Consider the following 19,309-nt stretch of genomic DNA (forward strand, 5'->3'; position numbering starts at 1 on the left):
CAGGAAGCCTTCTCCCTCCACCCCTCCTGAAGTTGCAAAAGAAAAAAAGAAGCCCATTTCCAAAAAGAAAAAAAAAAGGAAAAAAACGTGATACCGAAAAAACGAACAAGCCATCAACAACAATAAACAACAAGAACAAGAACCAGACCAGTGGTAGTAGCAGCAGCAGCCAACGACACGAAGCACTTCTAAAACACCGCCATGTCATCCACCTCGCGCAACCACAGCTTGGCCAGGTCGCGTGACAGGCCCAGCCGCAGCACGCGCAGCACCTCGTCGGCGCCCATGCCGACGTGCAAGCCCGCGCGCCAGTCCCAGCCGCGCTGCGCGGCAGCCAGGCGCGCCGCCGCGCCGCCGGCCGCCGCGTTGGCGCTGGCGGCCGACAGCGAGCGGTTGAGCTGGGCCGCGACAATGGACGAGGGGGCCATGACAAAGGTGGTGGTGGTGGTGCTGCTGCTGCCGCCCGTGGCGGTGGCAGAGGACGGGGCGCCGGTGCGCAAGAGGTCGGCGGGCGTCGAGCCCTTGAGCCCGCCGGGCGTCGCGGCGAGGACGTAGTCGAAAAAGTCGACGCAGGCCGTGTACACGCGGCCGCCGACAGTCTGCAGGTCCTCGATGGCCTTGAGCAGGACGTCCATCTGGTCGGCGGACACGATGACGGGGTCGGCGGGGGCCGAGGCGTTGACGAGCACGAGGGCCTCGCCGAGCAGGGCGAGCAAAAAGTCTTCGCTGACGACGGCGTCGCGCGAGGGGTCGTAGCGGCCGCCGCGGATGTTGTCGTCGGCCGATGCGACGACGGCGACGAGCGCCGTAGCGGCCTGGCGCTTGATGGAGAGGGCGCGCGCGCTGCCGGCAGGCACGGAAAGCGCGGCATCGCGCGTTTCGTAGAACTTGCGCAGCGTGGCGTAGCCGCTGAGCATGCGGCCGAGCAGTTGGGCTGCGTCGACGTCTTGCTTGGCGAGATGCTCGAGCGTCGTGGATCGGTCGGTGAGGAGAGACTCGAAGCGCTCGTCGAGCTCTTCTTCCGGCGGGAAAACGGTCGAGTGCATGAGCGAGTAGAAAATGAGTAGGTTGAGCACTTCGCGCACTTTACTGGGCTTGTGGGCTAGCGCGTAGTACCACAGCGCTTCGCCATATTTTGTGGAGTCGCGACTCAAAAGATCGGCATATGTCTGTGGCGATGGTTAGTTTGTTGTGAGAAGCTGGGACAATGTTTGAGGTGGATTCCTTACCTCTGCGCTCTCTTCGGCAAAGCTAGTCATTCCCAGATCCATTAATATCCTCCAAATGCGCTCTACACTGGCACCAGAGTCAACATCGATGTTGTCTAGGACATCGTGGAGAAGCTCTCGGATCGTCTCTTCGGCAAGCTTGACGGATTCAAGACGGCCAAGCACATGTGTAGCCATTTCCCACCCGTACTCGTTTTCTGAAATGTTCTCGACACCAGCGAGCTCGCGTGCATACATGACAAGTGTAGTGTCCTTGATGCCGTCAATCTCGTCAGGGCCTTGCTTAGCCATGCCCAACACCTCGAGATCCATGTCGTCAAAGTCGTCCATGGTTTTAGGGGCGCGGATCTCGCGCTTAGGAAGCCAGTGAGCCAACGAGCCAATCTCGGCTACGGCCGAGGCAATGGGGAGCGACCAGACTCTCAGGAAGCCAATTGCAGCGGTGAAGTTGCCTTCGAAGATGGCGGCGGTGGCGATTTCGCAGTGGTTTTCAATGTCGAAATGGAAATCTGAGTTGAGGACCATGTGGAAGGCGGCTGCCAGGCGCTCGACATAACTCTGCTGCTGTGATGAGCCGGCCTTGTTCAACATGGACGTGCGAAGCATGCCGCGGCGGTCAATCTCTTGATCCCACCAGCCACAGATGCCCACGCTGGCCTCCAGCCAGTCCTGGGCGGTCTGCAGGATGGAGCTTTCATCGCCCTGGACAATGCGATAGATAATGTTGAGATGCTGGAAGATCTCCCAAGGCACTTGGCTCTCAGCCTTTCGCGACATGCCGGCCATGGAGTTGGTATCGAATAGGGAGTTACCTTGCGGGACAAAGGAGTGGTTGCGGCCCTCGACAAAACGCGAGAGACGCTCCCACGACGCGCGGGCGTTTACGCGGAAGAGAGACCATTCGCTGCTCCACACGTTCCAGTTACCGCGAGATCCAGGACACTCTGTTAGCATGTCGATGGTGTCCTGGACGGCCTTTTTAATATTGCCCAAAATGCGGCCGGTGTAGTCGCAGGTGCCAGATCTCTTTTGTGTTTGATCCCAGTTGGCATTGGCCAGAAGTTCAATGGCATGCTGAACCTGGCCGCGGACGAGGACTGTATGTATGGTTTGCCAGAACAGACTGTTGGAAGCGGGGGTAGGATGGAAATTCAACACCTGTTGTCTCTGGGAGATGTAGGGGTTGTGGTGAAGCTCCATCCACTGGAACAGTGACTCAGGAAGCGGCACAGGCTGGCCATTGAACTGGTCGTCAACAAACCGCGAGTGATGCATCAAGAGCAAAAGGTGGGCTACCCAGGCAGCCTTTCGGAAGGGTACGGCATCTTGACCCGGACCAATGGTGGTGTCGTGCTCGTCGGGATTTGGCAGTTGGCTAGCATATTCGTTCCAGGTGTTGACGAGTGTAATGGCAGCGTGGGCCATGGACGAGTCGAGCTTTTCGAGATCATCAACGGGACCAACGCCCTCGTTGTACAGACACACAATCTTCTCTTCGGTCTTGAGAATGATTTCCTTGCCGATAGTGTTGATGTCGGGGGAGTCGAGAGTGGCATAGCCGAGTTCACTATAGACGTCCTTGCATAACTGGGCAAACTGGAAGTCCTGCTTGCCAGGGGCCACACGCGATGCGCGAGCAAGGCTCTCGGCCTCTTTCTTCATGCGCTTGGTAGCCGCGGGCGCAGCCAATAGGAGATCCTCAACAACCTCCTCGTCATCATCCATGCCGTCTTCACTATGGCGCATGCCGAGGAAGACGTCTTCGGTGTCGTCGTCGACCTCAATGGATCGCTCAATCGTCTCGTTGTTACCGTAATTGTCATAGTTAGCGTCGATGTCGCGCTCGACGAATTCGCTCATGGCAGCCACGACTGGGTCCTTAAGCTCGTCGTTGCCGAGAGCATCTTGATCGTCGGTGTCGTCGTAGCCACGATCGTCTTGATAGCTGTCGTCGTCATACTGGCCGTCGGCATCCTGGTCGTCGCCTTCTTCATCGTCGTCGGATTCGCCGAGCAGATTGCTGAGACTAAAGGTACCCGCGGTATTCTTTGTTGCGGGCTTCGAGGCTAGTTTCGTCTGTTGGGCAGACCCGGCATTACCATCTTCGTCGTCGGGGTCTGTGCTCTCTGCGCGAAAGGACCTGCTCAGGCTCGAAGGCTTCGAAGACCGCGTCGGATGGGCTGGTGGCCGAGCATTGTTCCCAGGCGCGCTGCTAAAAAATGACGGGCGGTTGTTGGCTGTGTTGCTGCTGCCAGTGGCAGAGAAGAAGGAGCCGGGTCCAGCACGCGACGAGGCCATGTCGTCGGGTATCGAGCTTCCCAGAAACAATGAGCGAGCTCCGGCCGGCTGAGACGAGGCGGTCACTGGCGGTTCGGGATGCGGAGGCGGAGCGGCGGGGGTGGTGGAGGGTTCGGGGCCAAAGAAGAATGGGGCTCCAGAGTCGCGGTTGAAGGAGTCGGGCGTGGAGGGCAGCTCGGGGTCGTCTGGGAGGGAGAATTTGAAGGACATGGTAGACAAGGCTGTGGAAATTCTGCCAGAAAAAAAAAGAGCTAGGGTAGGGTATGCGGCGTGATCCTGGCCGATAAATTGGGTGGACAAGGCTGTTTTGGCGTCAAGCGTCGTCTGGGCAGCGAAGACAGCGACAAGGACACAGGGCAGGGCCAGGGTTTAGAAGCAGACGACCATTCGAGGAGGAGAAAGAGGATGGATTGAGGGCGCTAGGACAGGAATAAATTAGGGTTGTCTTGATGGGACAGCGGAGACCAGGGGACAGCTCAGAATTGCGATGGCGGCATGGTGGTGAAGTTTTTCCTGTACGTGCTTTTGTTTGGTTGGCAAAACGCGTCGTGGTTGCTGGGAGGCAGGATTGTCGGTGAGCTTCTCGGTGGAGGGATCGGTGAGATGGGGACTTGAGGGTCTGGGAGTAGGGTCTGCAACTAATGCTTGTTCGAAACGGGGTTGCAAACCCTAGATTCTCTCGTGTATCTGCCGGCCGACCTTCCCTGCCCCACCATATCCGCGGTAAACCTGCGTTTGGAGGGGAGTGCTGCTGAGCGGCAGTTGTATACGCAATAGAGAGACGGCGTATAGAAATACTGGCCATGCTGTAGCCGAGGTCTTACAGTAGATACAGCTGGTGCTTTAGTAGCCATATACTAGCTAACAACAGCTATAGCCTCTGTAACAATAGCTATCACCACTGTAAATACGTTTATAAGGTGCTAGAGAGAGGCGCTGGCTGCTGCTTGGACCGTCATCATCCTTGGCCAAACCCACCGCCAAGTCTTTGTCCCCGCACAGCAGCTCCAGCCAAACGCTTCTGAATCGCCGCCTTGAAAAGAATTGCGTTTCTCGCTTCGGCTAATTATCTTTTCTCACTTCTTGTTTCCTTACGCTTCAATTCTCTGTCTCTGCGAGGCGTCTATTCCTTTTTCTTCTGTGATACCCTCTTGCATATTTGCACACAACAAGCAATGGCTGATACCGTTGGAAAGGTCCGTTTCGACTGCCCCGCCAATCTATCGTGAGACCCGCCGTCTGCGTTTGGCCCAGCGCCGCCGCTCTGTGATGTGCCGCACCGGGTTTAGCTGGCCAGCCGGTGCGTGGCTGGGGGCAAAGACCAGCTGCGGCCCATCCGACAGCGTCATGGGCCAGAGGCCAACCGGCGTTCCGCTTGTCAATGTTACTAACTGCGTTTACTCGTCTCCTACTACAGACCATTACCTGCAAGGCCGCCGTTGCCTGGGAGGCTGGTGCACCCCTGAGCCTCGAGGATGTCGAGGTTGCTCCTCCCAAGGCCCACGAGGTCCGTATCCAGATCCATTACACTGGTGTCTGCCATACCGGTACGTTTGCGATTCCCGCGTCAGACGCACACAACGCCGAACACACGAAGCCACAGCCCCGATATCGCCAAACCGCCCCCAAATTTCAGTCCCACAGACACATTAATGATACTGGTCTTCTAACGCCGTTGAACAGACGCTTACACGCTCTCCGGCAAGGATCCCGAGGGTGCTTTCCCCGTCGTCCTGGGCCACGAGGGCGCTGGTATTGTCGAGTCGGTCGGCGAGGGTGTGACCAACGTCAAGCCCGGTGACCACGTCGTCGCTCTGTACACTCCCGAGTGCGGCGAGTGCAAGTTTTGCAAGTCCGGAAAGACCAACCTGTGCGGCAAGATCCGCGCCACGCAGGGCAAGGGTGTCATGCCCGACGGCACCAGCCGCTTCAAGTGCAAGGGCAAGGACCTCCTGCACTTTATGGGCACGTCGACCTTTTCGCAGTACACCGTCGTTGCCGACATCTCGGTCGTTGCTGTGCAGCCTGACGCCCCCATGGACCGCACGTGCCTGCTGGGCTGTGGTATCACGACTGGTTATGGCGCTGCGCGCATCACGGCCGCCGTCGAAGAGGGCTCCAACATTGCCGTTTTCGGCGCTGGATGTGTTGGTCTGTCGGTTGTGCAGGGTGCTGTGATGAACAAGGCCGAGAAGATTATCGTTGTCGACGTCAACCCAGCCAAGGAGGAATGGGCTCGCAAGTTTGGTGCTACTGACTTTGTCAACCCTACTGAGCTCAAGGGCCAGACGGTTGCTGAGAAGCTGATTGAGATGACGGACGGTGGTTGCGACTACACATTCGACTGCACTGGAAATGTCAGCGTTATGCGTGCGGCGCTTGAGGCCTGCCACAAGGGCTGGGGTCAGTCCATCATCATTGGCGTTGCTGCTGCCGGTCAGGAGATCAGCACCCGCCGTAAGTATACTGCTTCCCCGTTGTTGTTTCTGCGCGTATTATAAGAGCTAGTGCTAACAGTCGTTTTCTCCAACAGCCTTCCAGCTTGTCACTGGCCGTGTGTGGAAGGGCTGCGCCTTTGGTGGCGTCAAGGGCCGCTCACAGATGGGCGGACTGGTGCAGGACTACCTCGACGGCAAGCTCAAGGTTGACGAGTTCATCACGCACCGCAAGGTGTTTAGTGAGATGAACAACGCTTTCGAGGTGATGCATTCGGGCGATTGCATCCGTGCTGTTGTTGACATGCGCAACTAGAGTGGACAGAGATGGTTGGAGGATAGGGACAAGTGGCAAACTGGCGATCCGCAGTTGGCGGTCCGTATTTTCGCATGCATCACATCACATTGTCACTTGGGTCATGTTTTTGCCAGAACCAGAATCAACTAGCCACTCAGAGGAAAACCCTAGAGGCTAATCTGGGTGCGCTCGTATTTCATTTCTAATCAACTAGTTAGCTATTCCAGAAAGAAACACACGATGAGTCAATGCTACCGACTTTCAGAATTCTTACAAGAAAAGCTTAGAACGTCATGTGTGTGGCATGTAGTAGAGTAGAGACGAGGTAGGAGATGTCAGTCGACAGCTGGCGGCAGCTGTCAACAGCCGTGAGAATACGTCAGACCCATCGTCAACTCTTCGCTAAATAAGACGACAAGAAGTGTTAGTCTTACGTCATTGACTAGCAGGATACGGAGACGAAGAAAAACAACTCAACATTCTTTTTATTTTCCTTGCAACTATGTGTCTATACTTGTACAACTGGAGATTCCGGCCGGGATACCTAGCCGCAGACTAGCACCAAAACGGACGGGTCCAGTTTGAGCTGATGGAGATCCACGGGCCAGGCGATACGATAAGCTTGTATTACCACTGGAATAACTACGAGTAACTCGTTGTAGTATGTATATGCAAGTACTGGTACTGGGAGTGAGGAGACTGGACTACAGAGGGCGGCTCGCAGGAGGACCCTTGTCTGCCGCTGGTTGTGGTTGTTTGGCTTGTGTGAGCAAGAACAGATAAAACACTGGAATTAAGAGCCAGTTGCGGTCGGGTCGGGCAGTGTGCCGGAATGGTGGTCTGTTCCAAAGGCAACACTTGGTGACGTGGTTTGAAGGAGAGCAGTGTGCAGCTAAATGTCTCACGGGCGACCAAAGCCCAGGGACACGCTGCATATCAGAAGGACGAGCATGTAAATACATAGATAGATTGTATTTGTCTTGCGCCTTGGACAATGCCAGCGCCAGCGCCAGCGCCAGCGGCTGCACCTGCATCATGCAGCCATGTGGAAATTTTCCTTGTGGTGAGTTGGTGATGCTGCATCTATGGAGTACTCCACGGGCATTTGCATCTGCATCTACAGCTGCAGCATGCAACATGCAACAAACGTGTGTCATACGCACCCGCCTGTCAGCCAATCAACCACCAACTACGGATAGTGGGCAAAGAGTGAGGCGGAGACGGCCAGCCAGGTGGTCTTGAGAAACGTAGAGGCGGAAGCGTAGAGAGCCAGAGACACAAACCCAAATTAGGCTTTGGTTTTGCCGAGGAGACATCCAGCTAGCCCATAGTTGTAGTTGTAGTGCCGCCAAAACTCCAAGCAATACTGTCTCTCGCGACACGTTCACCACCTTGTGGTTCACCACCAGGGGGAGGGTTCACGATGGAGGCGATGCGAACGAGAACGTTGTGCGAACGAATTGAGATCACGTGTCGGTTCATGTGACAATAAGTGGGGACCAGGCCTGTATCATATTGTCCCGGCGCAAGGGCAGATAGACAGACAGACTCTCTTGGACATCTGAGAATGAGAATGGAACCATCGAGACAGCAGCACAACAAAGAGGGTCAATCAAACCAGCCGTGGGCCTAGGGCGATGCCGGTTGAAACGAATTAGCAAGCAAGCAAGGAAGTAAGCAGGCCCAAGAGCAATATGGCTAGCAAGCACAGCACATGATGTGATTGATTGTCTGGGCCAAAGCCCAAACTCACAGTAGTTAGTTGCCAGAAACACATGGAAAGATAGAGAAGACACCCCAGCCTTCGGCCAGGCCGCCCGGGGAAGGGGAGAGAGGATCCAGGTGCTAGACCCAAGCTGAGAACAGGGAGAAACAAGCAGCCATATATGGATTTGTGGATGGGAGGGGGGAGGGAGGAGGGAGGAGGGAGGAGGATAAAGTACAAGTACAAGCACGTAGATTTCATCGCCATGTACACAGGTACTTTGCGTTGCTTTGCTTCAAGTGTGCGGCGTGGACGAGAGTCTTTTCTTTCTTTCTTTTTTCTTTCTTCATCTTTTTTTCGGGGGGCTTCTCTTGTGCACGCAAGGGCAAAGGGTGCATCGTTTGGGTCGCAATGCTGGACACTGAAGCACAAGCCGAACGGCAGTGTAACTATGCTCGTTATTTGATTGCAACTATGTACATGCATATGTAGTCTGGACTTGTGCAGATACAGCCACCCTCTCACCCGCCTATTATGCACCCATTGCAACATGGCTGATAAAGCCGGGGTCTCTGGCAGACAACACCGACACGACACGATCGAAGCTTGACTGCGTCAGAGAGGAGAATAATAGCGCAACAAGGCGCAAGCTCACCCCATATCACACAGACAGCGACGGACTGGCCTGTGAGTCCAGTAAGAATCATCAGTCAGTGTGGTGTCCCTGTCCCCGTCCCCGTAAGACAGCACCCAAAAGACTGAATAAAAATCCCTAGGCTCAGGCGCCATGCTCGTATGTATGTACATTATACCTGTCTCTGTAGCATGGTAAAAGAGGCGGCTGGCTAGGCGGCATGTCGGTGTGGCACTCTATCGATGGACAAGCGTGTATGTATGTATGTACCTAGCTACACGAATGCATGTACGTACAGACATGGGTGGACGCAGGCCTTGCTCCAGGTACCAGCCCGGGCACTCGTCGATAGTTGCATACTTACACAACTACTCGTGGACATGTCGGTCCAGCGCAGCAGTGTTTGATGCAGCGGTCGGGCAGATCGGGCAGGTTGAGTCAGGCTCGTGTCTAGCGTCTGCACAACAGCCAGAACACAGCCCAACAGGTCGTGCTATGCATGGCATGGCATGGCATGGCATGGCATGGCCCAGTAGCGCCAGCACCACGGGCGGGCAGGACTGGCCTGGCCTGGCTGGACGAGAAAGAAAACAGACAGGGCGGAATAGGCGGCGAGAACGGCGGGCGGTGCAAAGGTTCTTTCTTGTGTTGGGCCAGACAGAGAGTACAAAATACAAAAATACAAGAATACAAGAATACAAGAATAGTGGCAGGCAGGTAGGCATGTCTGCAGGCCGGCAAGGCAAGGATAATTGCTCCATGTATGGATCGCTCACACATAGTATTCTTGTCTAGGAAGACTAATAGCGAGCCAACCACTTACTCAACGAGTCCGCCCTTGTACCAGTACAAGTGAGTACCATTGGTGCCATGCCATACGCAACTATGCATGTGTGTATGTATGTAACTAACTAGCTATGTATAAGCCGCCTGTTTCACTTGTTCTCAATGTGGTTATGTATGTACGTACATAGGTACTTTCCCTCTTCCTCTGCCACTCCACTCGTGGCAATGGAAATGGCAATAGCCTCGTTCGTTGACGCCTGGCGCCTATACCATGCCGCAATTTCCTGCACCGCCTGGCCTCTCCTTCCTCTTTCTGTCTCGCTGTGTTTGCACTTCTACTTTTAGACGTATAAAGTCTGGCTGTCCCCCTCTTTCCGCGCCTCGCAAACCTTCCCTCCTGTTTTACTTGTTCTGCATCTTTCTTTATTTGCATTTCTTTTGCGCTTCGCTACCTTTACTTCCGCCCACTTTATTCCTCACCTCGCCCTCCTGCCTTAGCGGCCTCGCTCTACTCTTCGTCCCTTTCTTTGCTTGACCCTCTTCCACAATGGCCAAGAAGACTCGCTGCACCTTCAAGCAATGCCGTGACGCTGCCCAGCGCATCGTCGGCGACTGCGGCTTCTGCCACGGTCACTTCTGCGGCAAGCACCGCCTTCTCGAAGACCACAAATGCTCTGGTCTTGAGGATGTAAGTAGATCCAACCCTGAGCCTTCTACCCACACGCCCCCCACTGCCAGCGAGATGATGTCGTCCTTGTCGCTTTCCAAGACTCCCCGGTCTACGGATGCCGGAGTCCACCGCAAGAAACGCCATCATCAGCGTAGACACAAAAGACGCTCCCCGCCTGCTTCCTTCTCTGCCCCTAGATCTCCCCAGTGGTGGCTTGTTGGTCTTCACGATGCCCTTGAGAATCCCGAGTTGTTTACTGACTCCTTCTCTTCATCGATTTGCAGTGCAAAAAGCAATCTCACGAGCAAAACGCTGCCCAACTCATTGCCGAGCGCACCGCTGTCGTCAAGGGTGTTTAACGAAACCGACTACGACGACTACTGAGCGGGATCCACGGCTGCGATTTGTGTATTGACACGAGGAACATTACACAATTCCCACCCAAGTCTACAGCCGCATTCCTCAGTATTGAGGCGATCGGCAGCTGCCAAAGGGGGCCGCATTCGCTTGTGTTTTTTCAAGACCACAAGACCCGTTTAGCCGGACTTGTTGTACGAAGGCTTGGCTGTTTAGCAGAGGCCATGAGTCACATGCTATATCCTGCTATCATCCACCTCACGAGCCTCCCAATGACGGACAGTCCCATGTAGGCGGGCACGTTGTCATGTGCCTTATCCTTGTGCGTCGGTCCAATCCACACACTTTTGTTGGGGTCCGGCCAATTATTTCGTGTCTGCTCTTTTATTTCATTACGCTCGGATCTACTTAGTACACATCTAGAGCGCAGTTTCAAGTGCTGAATCTGCCGCATCTTTTGTCTCTTGCTATTTGTTTTGTCACTTCGCATACTCGTCTGCTTCCGCACACACAGTCTGCGCTCGCTTCCTTTCTGTCGCCTTCAATTGTCAACTCCGCCCTTGCGTCATTTGCATTTGGCTCGCTTGCTTGTCTTTACCTACCATGGACGCCCAAGCCACCTACGCAGTTATCAGAGGCGGGCCCACAGCAATCCCAGTACATGGGGCCTGGAAGGATTTCGCTCCCCCAGCTTCCGCCCTCTTATCGCCCAAGTCCGATCCTATCGCATGTCCGCACTCCATATATTATTTAGGCCTCTTTATCTGCGTCAAGTAGCTTGGGCATTCCTTGCATCTGCCGCCTATTATTCCTGTCGCACTATTGTATCCATATCGGACCACAATGTGCCTCTTTTCGTTTTCATCTGTTGGTTTGGTTTTGCTGAGCGCCTCCTTTTCGTGTGCTATGAAAAAGTCTGAAACCCTTGGGCTTGACGCTTTTTAGCCGTATAGTTGTTATTTTTGTCATTGATTTTTATGGAGCCTTTGTTTGCACTCATCATAGGCGGGTTGTTTTGCCATGTGCCGGAGTCTTTTGATTTGCTGATTGTCTATTACGTCATTTACTATTTATTACAAACCATTTACCATCATTTCTTACTATATTCGTGAATCTTTTATGTGAATGTTCGTTGGCGCGATTGATTGCAAAAAGACGAAGATACAAAGCTCTTAGTCCTGTTCTTTTTTGACTCTAATAGTTCCATCCTTGAAATCTTGCTTGTGATCGACCTCATCATTGATCGGTGTTTTGACATCTTTCTTGTCCTCTGTAGCCCCCACACCGCCCAGCTTGACCGCCTTTCCTTCCGCTTCGCCTTCCGCTTTCCCTTCCATCTTCTTTTCGGCTTTCATGTCATCTTCAGTTTTCTCGCGGCCCAATGTCGCCCACTTCAAGCCCTCAGCGACCTTCTTCTTGTCCGCCGCCACACACAGGCCGGCCAAGCCGACATCACAGCCGCCACAGTTCCTGCCCGCAGCCGGACAAACGGTCTGGCCAAAGCCGACGAGCAGCCAGTTGATTTCGGCCCAGCGGTCGTGCGGGAGCCAGCGCTGCAGGGCCACGCGCGTCTCCTCGGGCGTGCGCGTGCGGTGCCACGCCCACATGTTTGTCAGCCGGTGCACATGCACGTCGACGCCGATGCCTTCGGTGCGGTGCCAGGCGTGCGACATGCACAGGTACGCCATCTTGGGGCCGACGCCGGGGAGCGATGTGAGCCCGGCGATGGTGTCGGGGATGTCGCTGTGCCATTTGTCGCGCAGGATTTCGGCGGTCTGCTTGATATATCTGTAAAGGAGTGACGTTAGCAATGAGCAGAAGGAAAGAAAAAAGGAAAAACAAAAAAAAAACCCACTTCGTCTTGTTGTTATGGAACCCCACCGCCCATATCATCTCATTCAACAGCGCCGCATCCACCGCCAACACATTCTCCACATTCAGCCCCGCCGGCGCGCCAGGCCCGTAGCCTGGCAGCTCCGTCTGCAGCCTCTTCATGACCACCGACGTGACCGTGTCCTTGGTCTGGCTCGACAGCATCAGCGACACGAGCGTGTGGAAGCGCTGGTCGCGCGCGCTCGCGCTGCGGTCCGCCAGCCGCTCGCAGCCCATCGTGTCGACTGCCGCGTTGCCGGCTATCCCGCCCGGCTGCCGCATCTGCAGCACGAGCGCGTACAGCTCGCGCCAGTGCGGCGGCTCGCTGCCGCTGGCGGGTATGTCGGGAAGAGGAGAGCGTGCCTCTTTGGCGTCAGCTTCGGCTTTGGTCTTGCGCGCAGGCTTGCGCGCGCGCGCCTTGCTGCCGCCGCCGGCTGCTGCTACTGACCTGCCATCTCCGCGGGCTGTCGCGCGCGAACGTGTCTTTGCGCTCTTCTTCGCCGCGCCGCCGCCGCCGCTGACGTAGCCATCGCTCTCGTCGCTCGACGGCGGCGCAGACAGCTCGCTTGCGCTGGGGCTATCCTGCTCCTGCTCATACCCAGCATCGCTTCCACTCCCACTCGCGACATCGTTTCCACTGTCGTCATCGTCGTCGTCGGTAGCCGCGCTGTCCTGCCGCGACGCCGGTGGCGCACGCGCTTCAGCACCCACGCGCGCCCGCTTGGTCGCCCGGCGCGGCCGGCTGGCACTGGACGCAAAGTCCTCGATATCTGCTATCTGCTCGCTCTTCACCACCGGCGCTGGCGCGGCGGAACTGCGCGTCGCGCGCGTGCGCGTACGTGTGCGCAGTGGAAGTGGGAGGGCGGGCGGCGAGACGGGCGGCGAAGTCTCAGGTTTGCGTTTAGCTTTGCGTACAGGCGAAGACGGCAACGTCGTCGTCGTCGTCGTGCCAGCGCTGGTATTGGCGCTAGCTTCGCCCGTGGCTCGCTGGGATCGTGTGACTCGTCGAGAAGGCATGGCTGCGCCGGCGGTAGGCCCTGCGGCGAAGAAGCGCGAGTATTCGCCCGTGTGCGACATGCGGAGCGCAGGCGGTCGTGCGGATGCAGAGTCAGATGCGCGCCCAGTCGTCGGTGAGCGCGGGAAGACTAGACGTGATAGTACCAGGAGCGAGAGCTTGGAGCACAGAGAGGCCTGGAGTGAGATTGTGGCGGTAGTATATAGAGCAGCAAGCGCTTTGTTCATCCACGGAGCTGGTCTGATTGTTTGGCTTGTTGCTCTGCGGTTGGCTGTCACTTGTTATGAATGGCCGAGGACTGGGCAGCGTAGAAGTGTTCTCGTTTAGTGCGGAGCTTGCTATGTCTGGTGCAAGAGAAGCGTCATGCAATGTTCACATCATTCAGGAGTGTTGCCAGACCAGGTAAAAATCAGCGGCTTCTGATTGGCCCATTTGCAGGTGAACCCTACTATCACGTGTCATTTTATTGCAAGGGTCTTTTAAATCAACGGCTTTACGATATTCACAAGGTCATCTAAACTTATGCATGGCAGCTTCAATGTCTGTGGCTTCAAAGCCTGGCACAATCATCAGTGTACATATACGTAGTGCTGTCTACCTACAATCTGGGCTGAACATCTTCGTCCACAATACCCCCATAGACCACCGTCTGATCCCGCGCCAGCCGCTGGACCACCGTCCACGGGCGCAGCTTCTCATCCGACACCAGCCGCTTGCTCTCCACAAAGCGCGAGAAAATGTCCTTTGACGCCGACGTCTTCTCCTCCATCGCCGCCACCTTGAGCATCAGGACAATCAGCGCCTCGGCCGTATCAAACAGCAGCTGGCGCGCCTGCGCCGCCAGCTGCTCGGGCGTGTGGTTCGCCAGCGTGCGCTTGACGTCCTCCCACGCCACGACCGGCCGGTACTCAATGTCCCAGGCGCCGCGCACCAGCGCCCACATCTGGCGCACCACGTGGTCCAGCGCGGCGCGCGCCGCGGCGCCGCTGCGCGCGTGCGTCAGCGTGCGCACAAAGTCGGCTGACAGCGCGTCCGTCGTGCCGTCCCACACAGCCAGCACGCTGCAGTCGCGGTAGATGCGTGACACGTTGAGCGACTCGGCGGCGTCGGCGTGCAGGCACCCGGCGCCGCCCATGGCTTCCATGCACGAGTACAGGATCGGGATGGCGTGCTTGCACACGTACGCCTTGGTCAGTTGCGTCAGCACGCGCAGCAGCGGCGCAACCAGCTCGACCGGCGGCGTCAGCGGCGCGAGGATGGGGTTTGTGGCGGCCGTCTCGGCCGCGGCTGCCGCGTCAACTTGGGGCGCGTCGAGGTGCTCGGAAAGACCCAGCACGTACGCGCTGTACACACTCAGCAGCATCAGGCCCTGGTACTCGGCTGTCATGTTGGCGAGCGTGTTGAGGTGGAGGCTATTTTCCGCGAGAAACGTGCGCTTGCCGCGGGACGCGCGGACGGTGCGCACGCGCGCATAGGCCTTAGCAATAGCCAGGCCGCGGCCGACGTAGCCCATGGCAGCAATAGCTGAATGCACGCGCGTAATGTTGAGGATGACGGCCATCTCGTTGATGCCACGGCCTTCTCCGCCAATCAACCAGCCGCGCATGCCGTCGAGCTCCAGCTCGCTCGTGGACAGCGATCGCATGCCGGCCTTGTCCGAGCGGCGGAGCACTCGCACGCCGTTGATTTCGGCAGACAGGGAGGCGGAGTTGACGCGGTGCAGCGGGGCGAGGAAAGTGCTGAGGCCGTTTTCGGTGCGGGCGAGAACGATGGCGATTTGCGAGTCTATTGCACTGGAGATCCATTTGCAGCCTGACAAAGACCAGGGCCCGAGGGGCACGCCGTCTGCTGTACTTGCAGAGCCTTCCTCGCATGTTCTCGTGGCTATTGTTTCTGTGTCGGAAAGATCGCTATCTTCTGATCGCTCAATCACCCATTGACCAGTGGTCCACGCGGATGACGAATCGCGTGATGTGAGGTGGTCAAAGGCGTTTTGGAAGACTGTGCGGCGCGTAGGGTCAAGGGCGGGATCTGAGAGGTGTTTCTGGAGGAGACGGGCAGCGCCATCTTGCATTGCCGAGACGCATACAACGTTGGCATTGGAAGCTTCCCAGAGGTGAAACCTGCGTGCCCGGGATGGTAAGCGGGGTGTTTGGAGGGGACGGAAGACAAAGGGATTACTGCATACCTTAGGAACTGGATGACACGGTCAAACGGACCCCTCTTGTTCTCGTAGCCGCAAGCCACCAAGCTAAAGATGTGGAAAGTCGGTATGAGCAAAGGAATTCCTCCCAGGGCAAAGACATGAACACAGACAGCGGCATGGAAGCGGCTGGCCGATAGAGACTTACCCACGCGACTGGCCAAAGGCATGCAACCTCCGCCATCCCTCCCCAACATCAGGCTGTGAATTTGGCTGTCCCAAAGCATGCGGACGGAGTCCTTGTATGTCGGGGCTATGTCTCTCTGCATCTGATATCCATTCGAAGATACTTGGTGCGATGACGTCACGGCCCAGCTGGACGAGGTCTGGCCGGGTGTCGGAAACGAGACTCTGGGGAACAAAGACTATCAGGGCAGCGGGGGAATTTGTTAGCAGGCGAGTCAAGGGAACATCCACGGCGAGGCGGGGTGGGGTGCGTACGATTGAGAGCGCGCTGAAAGACGACATCATCGTAGTATTGGTTTTCCAGCACGGGCATTTCCTGGAAGAAGCCAGGATCACTCGACCGAGGACATGGCGATTGCATGGCGGCGACAACGCGAAGGCCCGAGGGAAAGCCTCAAAAATAGCAGCGGCAGTGGCAGCGGTCCACGGAGCGGAGCGGCAAGACGCGCAGTCGGTCACAGGGAATGGCCAGCGGAGTTGGCAGGCGGGAGGGAGGCAATGCCGCTAGTGTAAATTGTTGAATGGTTTCGAAGTCGAAGGGGGGGCGGGCGCCGGGATAGGGCTTGGTCTTTGCGTTTCGAGCTGGCGGCACGGGTATAAGTGGGATTTGGTCTTCTTTTTCTTTTGCGTCTTAGTAGAAGAGAAGCCAATTCAAGAGACACCGAGTTGGGAGCGGGTTGCTGAAAAGTGCACTTGGAAGGTTCGTGATGGGGGCGGTGGTTGAGAAGTGTGAAGAAATTTGTGAGAAGGAAACCAGGGCAAGCACGACGCAAAGAACGGGCAGGGAGGAAAATAATGACTGCAGTTTGTCTTTGTTCGTTTTTTTTTAGGTTGCCCCCCCTTTTTTTCTTCTCTGGACATTGCCTTTTGTATGCATTTTGGAGGAGGAGGAAGGGAGAACAAGCCTAAAGGGGATACATAATACACGGTGATAAAATAACAATAAATGGGGCTGGGGGCAACTGCAGACTACCATGGGCACCTTTCATCCCTTGTCTCGGCCAATCAGGGCCGGAAGATTTTCGGGCGGCTTTGCGTTCAAGGCAGGTGTCTCGCCGGTCGTTGTCTCCTCCTCTGCCATGCAGTTGCCTCTCTACTTCCTTGTCTCCTCCTTGTCCTCCCCCTCCCCTCCTCTTCCTCCTTCCTCTTCCTTCTCCCATCAAGGGCAGCTGCAACCTCGCCATGACCTCTGCCCTTTCCGTATATGCATGCTCCTAAAGAAAGCAAAGACAAAGAGTTGCTACGTTCCTGGATCCTCCACGAAAGCAGTTGCCAGGACCTAAAGAGCCTGTTCCGAGAGCTCTCCTGCCAACCCGAGCAGCTTAACCCTGGCAAACCCTGGCGAATCCTGGCGAATCCTGGCGAAAAGCAAGGGCAGGGGAACAAAGAGACGGGTCCAGAGGAGACCAGAAGACCAGAGGAGCCCGGCCTGGGAGACAAAGACTGCAAGTGATCGCCAGCGAGCAAATTACGGCGTGACATCGCAGCTGGCTGTCTGCGCCTGCAACGAGACAAGAGCACACCAAAAGTGCAGCCGTTGGAAAATGCGACGTGGGCCGCTGGTTCTATGCGTGTAAGTCGGCACCATGGTAGGCAAGATTTCAAAAAGGTTGGTTGGAACAGGCCGCACGACAAACGCCAAAGCAACCTCTCTCTCTCTTGCAGCCAAATAAACTCCTCGACAGCCAAGTCTACACATCTGCCGCCTGCTGCGCGCTGGTCCTCGCCTGGTCCTGGCGGTCCGTGACCATGGATCTGGCCGGGGAGGCCCCTGCTCACCGGCTGAAGATTGCAACCGCAACGTCCAGGCCAAAGCCAAGGTCAAAGGCCGCGCCTGCTGACTCTTTTTTTTTGTTTTGTTTCTTGGACCTTTTTGACTTGCGCCACGCTGCCATTGGAAGTGGGGCTGGGCGGCTGCGTCTGTGCTCAGCTACCGCAGGAGAAACGCCGTTATCTGTGGCGTTTTTCTTTTTGAGATTATCGATGAGAACCGCCAGAAGGCATGGATGGCGCTTGCTAGCCCCGCTAACAAGCATCATCCGTCATCCGTCATCCATCGGCGTGTCGGTGCCACAACATTGTTCTTCTTGCTGCTCATGTTCGTGCGACTCCCGGGGCTGTAGGCTTACACCAAATTCCCGAGTCTCCGCCTTCTCCCGACGACCTCTCTCCTCTCCCCCTCCTCATCCCCCGGCGCCATGTCCGCCGGCCCCGCGCCACCGCAGACGCTTCCGCAGCGGCTCTGGGCCCAGCGCGTCCCACTGCTCATCACGCACCCGGACCGACCATCGCAGCCGTTTCTCATCTCGGTGCCGCGCTTCAGCTACCTCGCGCTCCTGCTGCCGCGACTGACTGCCTTCTTCCAGCGCCCGTGCAGCAGCTTCCACCACGAGGCCCTGCTGCTGCGCAACCTGCCGCTCGGCCTGCTCGTCGACCTGTACCAGCCGCCGCTGCCGTGGCGGCTGACGGTGCGCGACGGCGTCGGCTGGGACATTGCCGATACCTTTCTCAACTGCGTCAAGGAGGCCGATTTCGTGCGCCACGGCAACGCGAACCAGATTATGAAAATGAGCAAGGAGCATACCACCGCTCTCTGGGCCGCAGTGCGTGATAATAATCTCTACGCCTTTGCAAAGGTAAATAGCATCTTGCTCAATGCCCCCTCTGCTCTGCGCCATGTGCCAATCCGCATCTACGTGCCGACCGCAACCGCCTCGCAGCGCGCTGCTGCCGCTGCTGCCGCCGCCGCCGCTGCCCAAGAACCCGCCGCGATCCCGCTCGACACCAACACCCCAGCAGCCCCCTCTACAGCGCAGAGCACTACTACACCGCCCACACCAGTTGTCGCCGCCGCTGGCAGCTTCAAGGTCGTGCAGACGCTGATAGCGCCGACGACACCGGACCGGCGGCCGCAGACGCTAGGCGCCGCGCTCAAGGCAGTACTGCCGGCGCTGTTCCCGAGCGCACGCGACCCGATCCACGGCGACGTCGTCATGCACGGAGCACCAGTGCCGTTTGCAGCCCCAGTCGCTGAGCTGATGAAAGAGGCCGCGTATCCAGATGGCTGGATATGTCTCGTCGTGCAGTTGTTCTAGGCCTGCAAACAAGCGGCATCGAGACTAGACGACGAGGCGCGGACCATGACCATTATGAGGACATGCTACCCACGAATATAGATACAGTATATATAGATAGTTGGTCAAAGAAGAGGCCACAAAAATTCCGTGAAGCTGTTATGTTGTAAAATAAAGAGTTGATTGACATGGCCCGTCATATGTCACCAGAAACCAGAAATATTAATTTCAGCGCCGCCAACACACGGGCAAAGACCCAAGAAAAACACAAAGGGAACAGGAACTGTGAAAACAGAAAACAGCAAGAGATATAAACCGAGATATGCAGTATGGCATCAAAAAAAAGCTTGAACGCAAGGAAACAAAAAACGCAAGAAAGCAGCCAACGGCAGATGCAATGGCCGGCGGCCCGGGAGCTATGTGGTATGTAGATGGCAGATATGTGGCAATGAATGGCGGGGAGGTATAATAAAAAACAAATGGTCAAGCTAAAGCACAAAAAAAAAGAAAATGTCGCAAAAAGAAATAAAGAGAGATCAACGGCACG

At 56.4% G+C, this 19,309-nt stretch overlaps 6 protein-coding genes across 6 annotated transcripts; 3 read left to right on the forward strand and 3 right to left on the reverse strand.

The window, feature by feature from the left end:
- Positions 1–188: 188 nt before the first annotated feature.
- On the reverse strand, positions 189–3,737 carry BROUX77_007977 (uncharacterized protein; the record flags this gene model as incomplete). The annotated part of the gene is made up of 2 exons (XM_073753130.1): positions 189–1,169; positions 1,230–3,737. 2 exons carry the CDS (start codon positions 3,735–3,737, stop codon positions 189–191), a joined length of 3,489 nt encoding a protein of 1,162 aa, XP_073602270.1.
- Positions 3,738–4,702: 965 nt separating this feature from the next.
- Positions 4,703–6,278, forward strand: BROUX77_007978 (uncharacterized protein; the record flags this gene model as incomplete). Its single annotated transcript, XM_073753131.1, has 4 exons — positions 4,703–4,723; positions 4,945–5,074; positions 5,211–5,984; positions 6,061–6,278. The coding sequence occupies 4 exons, from the start codon at positions 4,703–4,705 to the stop codon at positions 6,276–6,278; spliced, it is 1,143 nt and encodes a 380-aa protein (XP_073602271.1).
- Positions 6,279–9,932: 3,654 nt separating this feature from the next.
- Positions 9,933–10,414, forward strand: BROUX77_007979 (uncharacterized protein; the record flags this gene model as incomplete). The annotated part of the gene is made up of 2 exons (XM_073753132.1): positions 9,933–10,073; positions 10,340–10,414. 2 exons carry the CDS (start codon positions 9,933–9,935, stop codon positions 10,412–10,414), a joined length of 216 nt encoding a protein of 71 aa, XP_073602272.1.
- A 1,170-nt stretch (positions 10,415–11,584) lies between these two features.
- BROUX77_007980 (uncharacterized protein) lies at positions 11,585–13,526 on the reverse strand (the record flags this gene model as incomplete). The annotated part of the gene is made up of 2 exons (XM_073753133.1): positions 11,585–12,200; positions 12,268–13,526. 2 exons carry the CDS (start codon positions 13,524–13,526, stop codon positions 11,585–11,587), a joined length of 1,875 nt encoding a protein of 624 aa, XP_073602273.1.
- A 371-nt stretch (positions 13,527–13,897) lies between these two features.
- BROUX77_007981 (uncharacterized protein) lies at positions 13,898–16,049 on the reverse strand (the record flags this gene model as incomplete). Its single annotated transcript, XM_073753134.1, has 4 exons — positions 13,898–15,422; positions 15,488–15,550; positions 15,651–15,867; positions 15,944–16,049. 4 exons carry the CDS (start codon positions 16,047–16,049, stop codon positions 13,898–13,900), a joined length of 1,911 nt encoding a protein of 636 aa, XP_073602274.1.
- Positions 16,050–17,886: 1,837 nt separating this feature from the next.
- BROUX77_007982 (uncharacterized protein) lies at positions 17,887–18,783 on the forward strand (the record flags this gene model as incomplete). The annotated part of the gene is made up of 1 exon (XM_073753135.1): positions 17,887–18,783. The coding sequence occupies one exon, from the start codon at positions 17,887–17,889 to the stop codon at positions 18,781–18,783; it is 897 nt and encodes a 298-aa protein (XP_073602275.1).
- Between the last annotated feature and the right edge of the window lie 526 nt (positions 18,784–19,309).

Source organism: Berkeleyomyces rouxiae, assembly GCF_048999995.1.
Source record: "Berkeleyomyces rouxiae strain 22BRR77 chromosome Unknown BrBRR77_ptg000012l, whole genome shotgun sequence".
Lineage (NCBI taxonomy): Eukaryota > Fungi > Ascomycota > Sordariomycetes > Microascales > Ceratocystidaceae > Berkeleyomyces > Berkeleyomyces rouxiae.